Source organism: Mustelus asterias, chromosome 4 (genome assembly GCF_964213995.1).
Source record: "Mustelus asterias chromosome 4, sMusAst1.hap1.1, whole genome shotgun sequence".
In the NCBI taxonomy this organism is placed as follows: domain Eukaryota; kingdom Metazoa; phylum Chordata; class Chondrichthyes; order Carcharhiniformes; family Triakidae; genus Mustelus; species Mustelus asterias.
The window spans coordinates 21266399-21282922 of record NC_135804.1 but is presented as its reverse complement, the minus strand read 5'-3'; the positions used below and the strand labels follow the sequence as shown (position 1 = coordinate 21282922).

General features: G+C 38.8%; 1 protein-coding gene across 2 annotated transcripts in view; it reads left to right on the top strand.

The window, feature by feature from the left end:
• vps9d1 (VPS9 domain containing 1) overlaps positions 1-16322 on the top strand; it is a 96741-nt gene extending 80419 nt beyond the window's left edge. For both annotated transcript variants that reach the window (XR_013497600.1, XM_078210646.1), the window contains one exon: positions 10253-16322. Coding sequence is in view for 1 of the 2 variants with exons in the window: in XM_078210646.1 (XP_078066772.1) it covers positions 10253-10334 (82 nt within the window). In the remaining variant the exon portion in view is untranslated. The remainder of the gene's footprint in view (positions 1-10252) is intronic.
• Positions 16323-16524: the final 202 nt, after the last annotated feature.

Here is a 16524-nt window from a genome sequence, read left to right as displayed (position 1 = left end):
ACAGCACTTTTGTGTGAATCATGCTAGCGCACTCTGCAATGCACAGTGTGGGAGATTCATTTTGAAACTCCCACTGAAAGATTTACTCCAGTTTTTGCACGAATTCGACTCTTAGATTTGTTTTGGGAGAATCGCCCGTCTATGTATTTCAATGTTTTGAAATGCTGTATTAACTCTATGCTCAATCTTTTCTCCAATGTGCAAGAAAGTCTACTTTGTATCACTTTCATCGTTACTTCAGTGCAGTTGAAGCATCATTGTCCCTTGTATCTAAATTCTTCCCAAGAACATGGGCCTTGAGTTGTAAACAGGACGCAGCTCCAGACTAATAGCATCCCCTCAAGTTCAGAATCAGATGTTCATTTCTGTGGCCCCTACAGTCACAGCCTCAATCCTTTCAAAAGCCAATCCGGAAAACACTTGTTTCACAACAGTGCCTCAGCCAGAGCAAACAAAGGTGCAGAGCAACAATTCTGATCATATTCATTTAATCCAATCAGTTCCACTGCATAATAAATATGGTCAGTTTTTATTGAATATTTTATTTTAATTTTGATCATTAAGCTTGGATATTTGAGAACTAATTACCCAATTCCTAATAACCGAAAAAGCAATTTGGTTTGGGCAAGACTTTAACTATAAGGCATGATAGGAGTCTCGAATAACCAATAAAAATAAATTTTATTCTTAAAGGAAAAAGTATACTTAACGAAACAGACTGTTACAGCTTCAGTCGGATGATCAGGGCACTGACATATTAATTTCCTTATGTTCCTTTGTTGACATCAATTCTTTCAAATTATGCCTCAGGAGCATTCAGTGTGTGACTAACTAGCAAGATATCGCTCAGCTCCACTTTTAACCCCTGAATTACTCTTACTTCATCTTGAATCAAGTATGTTGTAACTTTGCAATCCGCCAACTTTATTGTTGGATTGTTTTAATTAGAGTTGGGTGGCACAGTGATTAGGACCCAGATTCAATTCCGGCCTCGGGTCACTGTCTGTATGGAGTTTGCACATTCTCCCCGTGCCTGCGTGGGTTTCCTCCGGGTGCTCCGGTTTCCTCCCACAGTCCAAAGATGTATGGGTTAGGTTGATTGCCCATGATAAATTGCCCCCAGTGTCAGGGGGATTCGCAGGGTAAATATGTAGGGTTATGGGGATAGGGTCTGGGTGGGATTGTGGTCAGTGCGGACTCAATAGGCCGAATGGCCTCCTTCTGCACTGTAGGGATTCTATGACCTGTGAGCATTGTCCATCTGAAGGATCAGTGTATCTTTCCAGATCTGACTTTGCACAATTGTCTATTGTTCGGTCTCATCTTCACGTGGTCAAAGTCAGAGCGATGCTGAATCCAAACAGAGGGGGAAATCTTCCAGTTCCACCCGCAGCAGGAAGTTTGGCGGGTGGAGGAAATGAATTGACGTGAGGCCAATTAAATCAGTTTCCCGACATCGGGAAGAACTGTCGGAATTCTGTTTTTGGGACATTAAAAGTGGATCGAAACTTCTCGACAAACACAGTCAGGAGGCCTTTTGCTTGCATCAGCTTGTCATCCATGCTCATTAAAAAGCCACCTTGCCAGAAATAGGCCTCCATTCCAAATTAATTTGCCTGTCAGTGAGAAATGAGAATGTTCACATTCACAACTACACAAAAGTAGGGTGCACCTGGCGGGCGAAGTATACCTCTTCCATGATTAACAGTGAGTTGCCTTTGTACTCTTTGGTGAGTGTCTAAATGGCAGCCCAATGGCCGAGACTGGGTGGTGGCAGTGCAATTTACATGGAGGATGACCAGTGAAGGGAGGAAGGGTTAGCGGGGAAGAGTGGAGTGGTGACCAGGCAAAAGTGGAAACGACCAGGTGCCCTTTAAATATGGCGCCCAGGCCCAGAGATAATGGCAGGGACAGCGACTTCCTGCCCACCTCCCGCCGCAATATTTGCCTTGCTCTGCATGGGTGCCCAAGTAATGAGCTGACCAGTGCAGGATCCTGTGTGGTCAGCAATCCCAACCCCCAACAGAAAACACTCTGACTTCCATTCCTGCCACTGGACTTGGGCTCCAGAATGGAAGATTCTGCCCACAATATCTGAATCGATGCTCATCCAACGCAGAAACTTACAGCAACAAACTGGTACTTTTTAACTTGCAAACATTTGAATATAACCCAACCTTAATACCTACTTAATTGCTAATTCTTCAATTGTAACTTAATCAAGATATAATACTTGTTCAAGAATTGTTACTGGTTGGCTGAAAACTACACTGTAGTTCTTACTGAGAGTTTATAAACTACAGAGCACACAAAGTGGCTTCTTTAGCTCAGTGTCAGTACATAATAGCGACTTGATCTTGCTGGCTTAGTACAGTGAATATAGTATGAAAATAGTTTATAAATGGTCGAGTCACACTAAAATTCTGTTACTCCGGCCTACTTACAATATGTTACAGTCCTCTTCCTAGATTATTTTGCTTTAAATATCATGACTCAGGGTCACATTTCTGCATTTCTTTCTGACCCAGATTTTTGCTTAAAAAATCATACTGGCTGATTATCTCCCCTTTTTATATCCCCAGTGTTGTCTTAAAAAAAAGCTTAACACAGACCAGCCCTGCCAAATGTCCAAGAATTGGGACTTCCCCAACGTAGTGAGTGTGGTTGCTTATTGATTACTTATTGCTTATTATTTACAAAATTTGGAGAAACAGATCAAAGTCTTACTCATAAGAACATAAGAAATAGGAGCAGGAGTAGGCCATCTGGCCCTTCGAGCCTGCCCCGCCATTCAACAAGATCATAGCTGATCTGAAGCGAATCAGTTCCACTTACCCGCCTGCTCCCCATATCCCCTAATTCCCTTATCGATCAGAAAACTATCTACCCGTGATTTAAACATATTCAACGAGGAAGCCTCCACCACTTCAATGGGCAGAGAATTCCAGAGATTCACTACCCTCTGAGAGAAGAAGTTCCCCCTCAACTCTGTTCTGAACCGGCCCCCCCTTATTTTGAGGCTGTGCCCTCTAGTTCTGGTTTCCCTTCTAAGTGGAAAGAATCTCTCCACCTCTACCCTATCCAGCCCCTTCATTATCTTTACTCATTTGCATTTACTTTTTTTTAAAATATAAAACTCCTTGAATGTGCTTTCTGTTCAATGCAACTCTTAAACATAACCTTCCAAAAGCTTTCTATGTAAAAATGGGCAAAGAATTTCCAGCATATTAGGCGCAAATGCTTAACGTAATGCTACTGTGTCAGTAATGTTTTTAAACAAAAATCTGGCTCAGGATGAGAATGCAGAAATGTGGCCCTGGGTCATTTTATTTAAGTTGCATTTATTTCTGAAGCTACATTGTATATACCATTGGACAGTCTAAATTTCTTGACCCTGATGGAATTTTGCAGATAACTGATAAATGAGAATTATTACATTATTAATGCTACAATAATCACATACTTTTACAGCCACAGACTTTACAACTGAAATATTGGATCAATGTTTTTTAAATGCAATGTGCAGCAGTGAAAATGATTGTGTGGCCCAGGGTCATCTAACGCAAATGTGTTGTGGGAAACAGCAAGTATTCATTAAGTAGAGTTGATAAAAACTTGAATTCTGTCCGAAGAAATTATCTGAGCAGAGTTCCCATAAAATGCATTGCCCTGTAGAGCAGGCTACCCTTTACAGTTCCAGAAGGGTTGATTTTTATCTCTAATAATGGAATGAATATTTTACAAAATGGTGATGATTTTACGTTTACTCCCACTCCAATGGATTTGATTGGTGCTTTATTGCAATTGAAATTTGCGTTCATAGTGTATTTTGGTGCAAATAACATTCCGACATCATGGAAAACAAAAAAGTGCACACCGTGTCAGGAGGGGAGAAGTTATATAAACTGAATAATCATTAATCAAAGAAGTGGAAAGATTATGGAAAGGAATTCCATATAATCTAAGAAATAGATTTCATGGATCCAGGTGGCTGAAGGCTCTGTCTCCAATGGAGGGTGGTGCACAAAAATTCAGAGGTGGGAGAATAGAATACCGAGGCAGATTATATAGGGAGAGACTGGAAAGATGCAATGCAGCAAGGCTATGAAGGAATTTAAAGATGAGTTAGATAGACTTTAAACTGAATTTTGTCACTGACAGAACTGGTGTGTTCCTTTTAATTGCCCATGATCAGAATGTGTACACATAACGTGTTTCTTACACTCAGAATGATTGTCCTAATTTAAATAATCCCAGCAGCAAACTCTTTGAGAGTTTGTAAAACTAAAGAATTTTTTTTATTATCACGCACTTATCACTTGCCCCAGAGATTTAAAATGTGATATCTCACTCACTTGACTCGCACATTGTCACACATGCAAAGATTAGGTTCAGATGAACAGTAAAACAGTACAATTACAAATATGATTAGGTGCATTGGCCATGCTAAATTCTCCCTCAGTGCACCTGAACAGACGCCGGAGTGTGGCGACTAGAGTATTTTCACAGTAACTTCATTGCAGTGTCAATGTAATGCACTTGTGACTAATAAATAAACTTTAACTTTATTTTTTAATTGTCCCAGTCTCTTCCATGGCAGGTCTGTAATTTCTTAGATGAGTTGATGCTTAAATTGAAGTGAACAACTCGTAAAGCAGAGGATTCTAAGTAAGCTGAGAGGCTTCTTAACGTATCCCAAGGACACTGTTGGGGTGAAATTTGTGCTCTTTTTTCACTGCACTATTAGTGCCAGGGCAGCACTGAGATGTAACCAGCACCACGGTGCTAACCTGTACTGAGGAGCTAAAATAGCTCCAAGAAATGGCCCATGAAATACTAAACAAAAGTTATCTTGAGGTAATTATAGGAGGCGATGACCTAGTGATATTATCGCTAGACTATTAACCCAGAAACTTAGCTAATGTTCTGGGGACCTGGGTTCAAATCCTGCCATGGCAGATGGTGGAATTTGAAATTAATAAAAATATCTGGAATTAAGAATCTACTGATGACCATGAAACCATTGTCAATTGTCAGAAACAAACATCTGGTTCAGTAATGTCCTTTAGGGACGGAAATCTGCTGTCCTTTCCTGGTCTGGTCTACATGTGTCTCCAGAGCCACAGCATGTGGTTGACATTCAACTGCTCTTGGGCAACTAGGGATGGGCAATAAATGCTGGCCAGTTAGCGATACCCATGTCCCATGAATAAATAAAATAAATTTCTCCTAAGGAGGTAGATTAGTAACTATTACCCTTTTTTTTTCTAACAACAATATGATAAACAAAGAAAATGTGTTGAAATTTTCAATATTTAATTGCTATAATTTCTGTTTCTTCCCTAATTATATAGACTTTGGGCAGCAGAATCATTTTTTTGTTGGCACATCACACCATATCTAAACTAAAATAACTAAAATAAAATTAAGCCTTCAGGCTACTTAACCACTGAACCACATAATTTTCTCAATCACTGTTGTCTCTCACGGAATTTGGTCCTTCCACTCCCTTCTATACTGGTGCATGTGCCAAACAACTATGAAGAAAATGAGCAAAACAAAATTGCAATTAAAAATAAAAATCAATTGACAGCACTTGGCAAAAAGTAAAATAAGACCTTGGATCTTGAACTAATTATTTCATAAGATCACGCAATATTAAAGTTTCCAGTGTTTACAAGCCACGTTTGTCATGATGTTGGTTAGAAGGTCCCTGACTGTCAACTGTTAGCACATCTGCAGTGCATTCACCTTTCAAAAGGGAGAAATGTTGATTCTTCTGGACATGCCACTTGTTCCAAGAGGTCATGTTTATCCTTTTGGTTGTGTTTGTTTTAGTATGGATTTAATTTTTTCTTAATGGTTTTCCTTGTTTTTAAATTCACCATTTTGTGTTCTATTTGAGACATGGTTGAATACATATTATACACGTGTGGAACCAAAGTTCGAACAGATTGGGCAATTAACATGGGAGTCATTCATAATTTCCCTTTCCTCTTTAACTGTTCTATTCTGAATGTGCATGAATTCATTTGTTTTACTTTATGACGACAACTGGCCGATCCCAATTTCTCGCATATTGTTATGCCTTTGTTGCAAGCACTCTGCTTAGCAGGGGCCTTGAGTAATTACGCTCTACCAAAGTGCAAAACCGCTGTGCAGTCAAATCCTTTTGCTGGGAACTTATTTGTAGATAATTGAAAATCATTATAAATACACAAGGCGTCCCTCGGAAGAAAATTTAGACATTTAGCTAGGAATAATCCAATATGATTAATCCAAAATATAGATTTTTACAGGTCTTAACTTTTCTTTTAGTTTAAAGGCGACCTCCAGAATATGATGTAAAGATTTTTAAAAAGAAAGATTGAACTTTGATTTTAAAAGGATTACTCACCACTTTGCTGCAATGTGCTAGGATATAGAGTTGGGCCAGTGATTTTTCCAACCAGTGAATTTTGTACCTTGTTGGATGAAAGAGAGAGAGAGAGAGAGTGAAAAAAGATGCTACATGTGGGGAAAACACTCAGAAAATTCCCAGGTGTCCGACATAAAGCTGTTGCCTGCCTTTCAGGCATTTAGTATGTATTTTTGTGAGTTGACTTGTTTTTTATCGTGTTTTATTTCATGTGGTAATCTGTCTAATTTGTAATCTCCAACTAAACACTTCTGCAAGATTTATTTTATTCTTGTCAGACAAGTAATTCAAAAAATGGTTTTGTTCCTTTGTTTAACATTTTTATTTTCTTTTTGTATAATTCTCTTTCCCTTTTCATTCTGAAAATATAAATGCAGCATCATTTGTTTAAACAAAGGCTGAGAAGCCTTTCTAATATTCTCAGCAATAACAGCAGCAGCAGTTGGCATCTATGTATCTTATTTAACAAAGAAAAGTTATCGAATGGCAAACATAGAGGCATAAAGAAAAGCTGATGGTAATGTTAGGATAGTGAGCAAAGAATTGGCCACAAAGTTGTGATTTAAGGAAGATAGGCAGCTGGCATGTCAGGGTTGACGAGATGTATGCAGAACTCACCAGAGTATTAAGGACAGAGTGTGCAATGGGAGTTAAGAGCTTGAGAAGTTTACAGAGATAGTGGGGAGGTGTGAGGTCAGGGAAGAATTTAAATACTGAATGTGAGCAAACGAAAGGCCAATGTAACTCAATAAAGCTCAGTAGCTCTGGGCAAGTGGACGTAGTGCAAAATAGGATATCGGCAGCAAAGACTTAGATGAGCTGAACATTAAGGCGGGGGAGCAATAGAACAGTGTGCTTACTGTGTAGAAGTGACAGAAGCATGTTAAATGTGCTGAGGTGGCTCGGAAGTGGGTCCTGTTGCAGAGGTGAATCATTGTGGTTGACAGGATTGAAATTGGAAGTCCAATTCCGTTGAATAGGAGCTAAAGCTAATGAGGGAGGATATACTGCAGGAAACACAGAATGAGGCTGGGGGCAGGACACAACAAGGATTTTAAAGGAGAGAGCAGAGAGGTGGAACGTGATGAGATACGGTGAAGAAACCGGGGAAAGATCAAAGTGTAACTTGATAATAATAATGGTCCCTCCATCACCATGTTTTCAGGTACAGTCAGGTGAAAAGACTTCAGGAAGGCTAAAGTATCACTGCCGAAAGGTAGTCAGCACAGTCTACTCTGATCGAGTTAGATAAAGAACAACAAGGAAAGGCTCAAGTGGAACATTAATGCCAGCATGGGCTGGTTGTGGCTGAATGGCCTGTTTTCAATTTGTTTGTCCTTGAGATGTAGGCGACATTGGCAAAGGGAACATTTATTGCCCATCCCAAATTGATTGCCTTGAGAAGATAGTGGTGAGCATCCTTCTTGAACTGCTGCACCTGGTGTAGTTACGGAAGGAGTTCTAGGGTTTTGACCCAGCAACCAAAAAGGAACGGCGATATAATTCCAACTCAGGATGGTGCGTTGTTTGGAGGGGAATCTGCAGATGGTGAGGTTCCCATGTGCCTGCTGCCTACCAAGTGGTAAAGGGCACAGGTTTGGAAGGTGCTGCCGAAGGAGCTTGGGCAAGTTGCTGTAATAAGATTATAGGTGGCAAATGCTTGTTCACTAGTTAATGGGCATTCTGGGGGGAGATGCAGAGCTAAACAGTGATCGGTGATCTCTCTGAGTGCAAAGGGATAGTAGTGTGGGGTATGAAGACATCAAGAAGATTGTAGATTTTAACCCTCAGCAGGTAAAGTGGACTGGTAGTTCAGCGAAAGAGGGGATGCTTTATATATTGAATGAAAATTAAGCTGTTGAAGATGTTCAGAAATATAATATAAATATATATATTATATATATAACTCCTGAGCCTGCGGAGTATGGTAACATTTGTACTGCTTGGTGCTTCATTCATTCTTTCCTCATGGGCGGTGGAAACTTGAGGTACAGGTGTAATATTTTCATTGTTTTAACTAATTAACGTTGAGGAGTATATGGTCGAAATTTATGAGCAATTGCACACTTTTTAAAAATCATTTTCTCACTTTTACACTCAAATAATGGTGTTGGTACATGGTGAGTGGCACAGTGGTTAGCTGCTTCACAGCGCCAGGGACCTGAGTTCGATTACTGGCTTTGGTCACTGTCTGTGCCGTGTCTGTGTGGGTTTCCTCCAGGTGCTCCAGTTTCCTCTCACAGTCTGAAAAACGTGCTGGTTAAGTACGTTGGCCATGCTAAATTCTCACTCAGTGTACCCGAACAGCCACCGGAGTGTGGCGACGAGGGGATTTTCACAGTAACTTCATTGCAGCGTTAATGTAAGAATACTTGTGACACTAATAAATAAACTTAAACTTAAAAAAAACAGTGACAGCTGAATGGGGAATCCTAAAATACTGATTTAGCTTCACGCAGGAGCCAGGTTACTCAAAGTCTACTTCACCATATGAGAACCAAAATCATGACATGATTTAAATAGCTGGCCAAATCAATTAGAACAAATTAATAACCAACAAAATAAATGATTATGTTTTACAACATGATTGTCTATTAATGATCATAAATGTTTGTGCAACTTCATCAAGTCTGTGTTTGTGTAAAATATATTTGGTAGAAGAAAATTGATCCCATTGTCTGATGCTGAAGATAATTAATCTTGATGAATGTCTTACTTGTATTTGAGGTTAAACCGCAATGTACCTTACCAAAAAGAAACATTATTCTGCCGTATAATAAAAATTAATGCTGGCCTGATTACCTTCCCTGAACTTTTTCCAGAAAAAAATCTGCAGCTAAATACCGGGTTGTGTTCAGCATCTGAAAAAGCATTCTGTAAAGTTTCTCGTAAGGACTTTTCATTGTTGCTTTCCGATGAAATGCTCCTATGCTCGCTTGTAATTTCCTAAAATTTAACAGTCACCACATAATGTAGGTCACAGTTTGCCCCGAGGAGCTGTCTGCCACTTGAGTCCATATCCTACAGCGACTGGGTTCTTGAAACACAGCCAGTATTTTAATCGCTGTCAGTTTTGGGAGGAAAAACATAGCTTCTGCAGACTGATGAAGATAGATCTTTTCATAGTGTTCCCTGGTTCCAACTGAGCTTCCTATTTAATTACAGCTGAAGTAAAAGCTCACTATACCATACATTTCTCAAAGCAAATAGAATGTTGTTGTTTATATTAACAATTGAGTATCCAGGTTTTTCTCATCTTTGTAGTTCACTTGAGTGCATACTGTGACCTCTCATGGACTGCATACTAAGTTTAAATCAATAATCCCATTAAGTTTGAATATATCTCAAACTGTGATTACCAATATATTCCGGTGTTCTTATTTAGCATCTAATGATTTGTTTTAAATATCTTTAAGCTCACGAACTTCAAACCAGTAAGTCAGAAATATAAGTGCGTATTGAACTTAGTTGCTTTCAATGCAAAGGTCACTCTCAGGGATCAGTTAAAGTCCACAGTTGTGGTTTGGAAACTCCTGTATTTTAATCACTCATTTATCTTTGCTCCATTGACTTATTTTAAAATCTTTTAAATTATCTTTTTTAATATCCCTCTGTACTGTCGAAACTGTAATATTCAGTCACTGGGAAAATGGCATGCACACTTGGGTGTGTCATTTTCTTTCTCGTCCTGTTGCAACAACTGAACAATGAAAACTTGAAAGGATCTTGGTTTAAAGCAAACCTGGCCTTCTCCCTGGAAAATTCTACTGATTTCATGCAGCTTTCAACTATATGATCATAAAGAATAACTAATGCCAATTTTTCTTTCTTTAGGTATTTGATTGGTGAAGAAGGCTACTGTCTGACGTCTATGCAGAGTGCTCTGACATACGTGGAATCTTTATCCAAAGGATGAATCCTATAGTTTACATTCACTATGCATCTTCAAGAATTCTTTCTTGTTACAACTTAGTAATGGTTTATTTTTATATTTAATCCACTGGATTCAAGGCACAGTTTGTTCATGAATATATAAAATAAGTTAAAGCATTACATTATTTGGGTCAATCGTTTTGGCGTTGCACACAATAATCTCACTAAAAAAGAATGTTTTGTCTATGAGATTGTTGGAACTAAATACTCTTATTATGAAAGCAAACTGCTACGGATGCAGAAAAGCAAACAGAAAATGCTGGAAATTCTGAGCGGTCTGTCAGCAGGAGAGAGAATAGAGCCAATGTTTTGAGTCTGGATGGCGCTTCGTCAGAGCACGATATTTTGATTGCTTGAGGGTAATAATGTAAAACTGCACAGAGGGGAAGGAAGAAAACTCAATATTGTGTATTAATGTTGGAGAACAATGTTGGAGAATACTGCTGCACACTGGTGGGCAGTCGTGTTAGAGAAGACCAAACCCCCATTCTGCACCAGTGCAGCCATTGAATTCTCTGTGGTATTGGTTTTGTTCTTTGGTTAGATATTGTAATGTATTTAAACTATTTGTTTAGAAGGTGTTTTTTTAAATAGTATATTAAGTCCTAAGTTAGCAGATTGGTTTATTTTCTATGTTGTCGTAGTTATTTAAAATGGGAAGATGTAACACTCTTAATAGGAACTGTGTATCAGAATTCTAACACTCTGCCTTCTGATGCTGCTTTGCCAAACCTTGAGTGCACGCATGCCTAAGAAAAAGGAAGACATTTACCAAGATCATAAAGATTTCTGATGTTGTTCCTATGAATAATGCCTACCTTATGTTCTCAATGACTTCTAAATATTTTTTATGTCTTTCTGTTGCACTTTATTTTATATATTTGTATAAACATTTCAAGAAGTAATTGTCAAAAATCAACCTGATGCATGTGTCCAATGTCATGTCTAAAATGGGTGCATGGTGGCACAGTGGTTAGCACTGCTGCCTCACAGTACCAGGGACCCAAGTTCAATTCCCAGCTTGGGTCACTATCTGTGCGGAGTCTGTACATTCTCTCTGCGTGTACGTGGGTTTCCTCCGGGTGCTCCGGTTTCCTCCCACAGTCCGAAAGACGTGCTGGTTCGGTGCATTGGCCATGCTAAATTCTCCCTCAGTGTGCGCGAACAGGCGCCGGAGTGTGGCGACTAGAGGATTTGCACAGTAACTTAATTGCAGTGTTAATGTAAGCCTACTTGTGACACTAATAAATAAACTTAAACTTAAAACTTTAAATTCTTAGAAACCCTACAGCACAGAAAGAGGCCATTCGGCCCATCGGGTCTGCACCGACCACAATCCCACCCAGGCCCTACCCCCATATCCTTACATATTTACCCACTAATCCCTCTAACCTACGCATCCCAGGACATTAAGGGCAATTTTTTAGCATGGCCAATCAACCTAACCCGCACATCTTTGGACTGTGGGAGGAAACCGGAGCACCCGGAGGAAACCCACGCAGACACGCAGAGAATGTGCAAACTCCACACAGACAGTGACCCAAGCCGTGAATCGAACCCAGGTCCCTGGAGCTGTGAAGCAGCAGTGCTAACCACTGTACTACCGTGCCTAGACGCGCCAAGAGTTAAGCAGCCCCCACTTAGAACCCAGAACCTGCTAAAGAGGCTTTGCTGTGAATCCTCTAGAAGTTGTTAGGCGGTTGTCAGCTATGATATCACACATGTTTGTGCTGTGGTGATGCTATTGATTTGCCTTATTTAAATAGCATAATGGATTGCTTGGAGCACCAGTCAATCACTGACCATTTTCCCAAAAGACTTTCAGGGGAATCAAAATAAAATAAGTCTTTTAGCCTTTGAAAAGGAGAAAGGAAGAGTTTCACATAATTCTTTATTAGATCCATAAAGGTAAGGCAGCCTGCTTTTTTTTCATTAAAACCAAGCAGTGTTTGGGTAAATACAGGAGTAACTACTTTTAACAATGCCCCTGACACCTCATCATCATCGCGCATCCAGATTCAGCAATATTTACCCAAACAACATTTTTTTGCTGATTGGACTGTGTAAAAGTTTAAAGTTTATTTATTAGTCACAAGTAGGCTAACATTAGCACTGTAATGAAGTCACTGTGGAAAAGGCTCCTTGTAATTGATTTTGGTATGTTGGATATGATGTATGTTTTATGACTATTTGTTACTAGGGATCGTAAAGACCAGAGAAAAATCAGTCTTGAATCAAAATTTTCTTTGCTTTGAATCACTAAGTACATCATCGAACCTGAAACAGAGGTAGATTATTTGGATTCCATAACATGCAAGTTGGTTTTACTATGAAATTGAAATAATATATTTTCCAAACTGTGTCAGCTTTCTGTGAAAGAAGAACGCAGTTGCAAAAGTTACCTGCTAATTTAAGTTTTGCAAACCGGCCTTTAAGCCTGGCTATCTATTAAATTGTCCGCTAATAATAGGTGACTAAAGCACATTACTGCGGATGCTGGATTCTGAAACAAAAACAGAAAATCTCAGCAGGTCTGACAGCATCTGTGGAGAGAGCATTAGAGCTAATGTTTTGAGTCTGGGTGACCATTCATCAGCTCTGACAAAGGGTCATCCAGACTCATTCTCTCTCCAATAATACATGACATCTCAGTAGCAGGAGTGGAGAGATTACATAAAATTGCATAGAATGTACAGCACAGGGAGAAGCCATTTGGCCCAACCAGTCTGTGCTTGCATTTATGTTCTGTACAAGTCACCTTCCATTCGTTCATCTTCTCCTCCCACACATCTTTCCTGATGGACGTAATTGTGCAGTTCTGGCACTATTCTGTCAGTCTTTTCTGCACATTTGCCAGCATGTTTACATCCTTTTTATAGTATGAAGTCCAGACCAGTGCGGCCTGACCAGGACGCTGTACAAGTTTGACATAACTTTGCTACTTTTAAACCCCTAGAAATAAATCTCAGTGCCTTTTATCATTTTTCATTGCTTTGCTGACCTGAGATTTTGCTTGTAATTATTTGTTAGCCTTGTATCTGTTTGCTCTTCTACTCAATTCAGTTTCTTATTTTCTAAGGTGCGGGTGATGTTTTCATTCTCTCCTCCCCTCCCCTGACCCATCCCTCCAAAATGCATACCTCACATTTACCTAAAGTCCATTTGCCATTCAACTGACCAGTCTGTAAGCCTTCTAATGTCATCTTGTGTTATGTTGCAATCTCCCTCAGTGTTAGCAATATCCCTCAGTTTGGAAGAGAAAAAATTGACATGATTTCTCTGAAATTGAAATGCTTCGACAGGAATCCGTAACAAATTAGCTTGTGCAAAATGTAGTGAAGTTCGTGAAAGCAAGTTGAAAAGAGAACATCATCTTAACTTTCCTTTAACCTCTTTGAACATATTTTTCAAAAAAATCTCAGTGGAAGGAATACTTTCCATTTATTGTCATTTGTGCAAGATTGCAACTTGTAACTCAAGATCCTCAGTTGTCAATTAGAAGGACTGTTTAAGCACTGAGTTGCGGTTTGTTGTGATCTTCAGTCAAATGTGGACTAATTTATAAATATATCGTGCACATTTCAAATATTAGAAATGGCATTTTAATGATTTACTGATAAAGTTGCAAGGAAACAAAGCAATAGAATGTGAATACATAAAGAATTTACCATGAAAAGTTCTAGACATTATGGCCACTTTAAGGAATCTGTTGATGTGCTGCCAATAATTTGATAAATGACTATTGTCCTGATATAGCTCTAAGAATGAATTTTAAAAGAATTGAAATGATTAAATGATTTCATCAGGCATCAGAGACCTTTTTTGTGGTAATTTAAAAAAACATTAAACTCAACTGACATTTGGAACTGAATGCTACTGCCTGTCTTCTGAATCCCACTAGATTTAATTGTTGCTATAAAACTTTACAATTCTATAATTTATTGATTGGTACAGCGAAGTCCATCCATCTGTTATGCTCTTCCCCAGGACTGGTTCTAAATCAAGACTTGCACATAAGATTTTTGAGCCACTTAGTAAGGGAGGATAGTTGAGGTGATTTCTCATTGTCTCCTTCATAGTTTTTATCTTCAAATTACTTTCTTCTATGTGTTCTGCAACCAAAGCTAAGGAGCCTTGCCTACCTTTAAATGGGGTTTGAGCACTTTCACCCAGCAGACCCTACTGCATGTCTTCCGGTATATAGGTCTGATGCTCCAGTCTTAACTCACTGGGGCAGTCTGGGGGACCAGAGCCCAACCCTTTAGACCCTGCTGAGAATGCTACCACTGAGCCAGTGTTCACTGTGTTGGGATGTGAGTACCTTGCTGGACATCGACCAGTATTTGAAGACCATGCTTGAGTCTCAATTCAGCAGGCTGTTGAGGACTTGAACCCTTCATCCTTCTACTCTGAGATGGGAAAACTGACACCAAAACAAAGTGTCGCTGAGTAATTCACGTCAATCTTAGTTTCATAAACACAAGCATATGAATTAGGCGGAGGAGTAGGCCCCTCAAGTTGGCTCTGCAGTTTGATAGGATCAAAGCCGATCTGATTGTCGCCTCAACTCTCTGATCTAACTCCTATACTTTTGACTCCCTTTTCAATCCAGACATCTTGCAACAAGATGTCAGGAAAAGAATTTTCAGCAGAGTAACTCGGGTAAAATATTCAATGGCATTCCTCGGAAGAGCAGTCCAGCACCCTACTTCTACTCCAGTCCCACTTGAGGCATTGTTGTGCACTGAGTTATCTTTTAGTATTCTGTAGAGTGTACACAACTTTGTTTTATGAACTGGTCTTGGTTATTTGAGTTGAATTATCTCATGCATTTGCCGACATATTAATGTTTCATTTATGATTGTGCATTTTGAAACAATTATCCTTTCTGAATGCTAGGTAGAATTGAATGGGTGATGTGAGGTTGATATTTTTGAATGTATGAAACACTTGTATATATAAAATGAAGTTTCAGTAATACTAAAATCTTTTAAGCTGGGGTTATTGAGAGGGGCAGTAAGTGAGAAAAGACTGAAGTGCCTTGCGGGGATCTAGAATAAAATTGGTCTAAGTCTCATGGAGGTTGATGTTAGGTGGAAATTGTATCATGTTAGTCACTCAAGGTGGCTATGTAAGTTAGAAAGAAATTTTTATAAAAAATAGTTACATTTTAGACCCTTGTATAATATTTATATTTGGAAGGAATAAGTGTGTATAGATTGTGAAATTACTGTGAATTTTGAAGTGAAAGCCCATAATCTTTTTGATCTACATCTGATCTGATTTAACCACAAAAATGAAGCCAGAAAAGATGGTATTGATTTTCTTTCACAATTCTGCTGATGTTTCTGTATGACCTGCTAATAATGTGAAATCTGCTTGAAGATTACCTTTAACATTACTGCTTCATTTAAAGGGAAGGTCTGCATCTTTTTTGATAATCTGACGAAACTTGAAACACTATTTTTAAATGGGTCTTTGAATCAATGATGATATTGTACAAAGGTTTGAGAAAGTAAGGTGTTGGATCAATGGAACTGCATCCATTCGTTCCAAGTGCTGTCTTTTTTAGCCCACGGTTGTTAGAAAGTTTCTTTCTTTCTGCGCCGTTCATGGATCTTAACAATAATGATGAGAAAAACCTGCACACGTTCACAGGGAAGGTGTGCTGGTCGGGCTAATTTACTTTATACTGCTGGAATTCTATGGCAACACTGCCACAATTTCTGTAACTTGTTGAATGTAACCCCAATGTTATTTCAAGGACATTTAAGTTTATTTACTAACTTATGCTCACAAACAAATTAAGTTGTTGATTCTTCTGTAAAAATGCAAGAAACATTAATGTTCTGCCTGAATTATATATTTATTCAATTGTTTAAATGTAATCTTCTGAATGTATTAATAGAGAAAGTGAATGTATAGATTATTGTGATTTCATATTTTTTGCAAAGTAAAAATAAAGTTATGGTGAGGGAAAGATCCTGGCTTTGAGCTTTCTTGATCGCTGAGCTGTCACCTTAAATGCGACTCTCCATTTTTCCTCTTTGAATTTTAAGTTTCATTTCAATAATGACAAATTTGTACACTAAAACTACTTTAGAGAAATAATATTTCATAGTGTAATTCTAATCGATATTGCCTATAATCGAATCAGATTGAATATCTCTTTA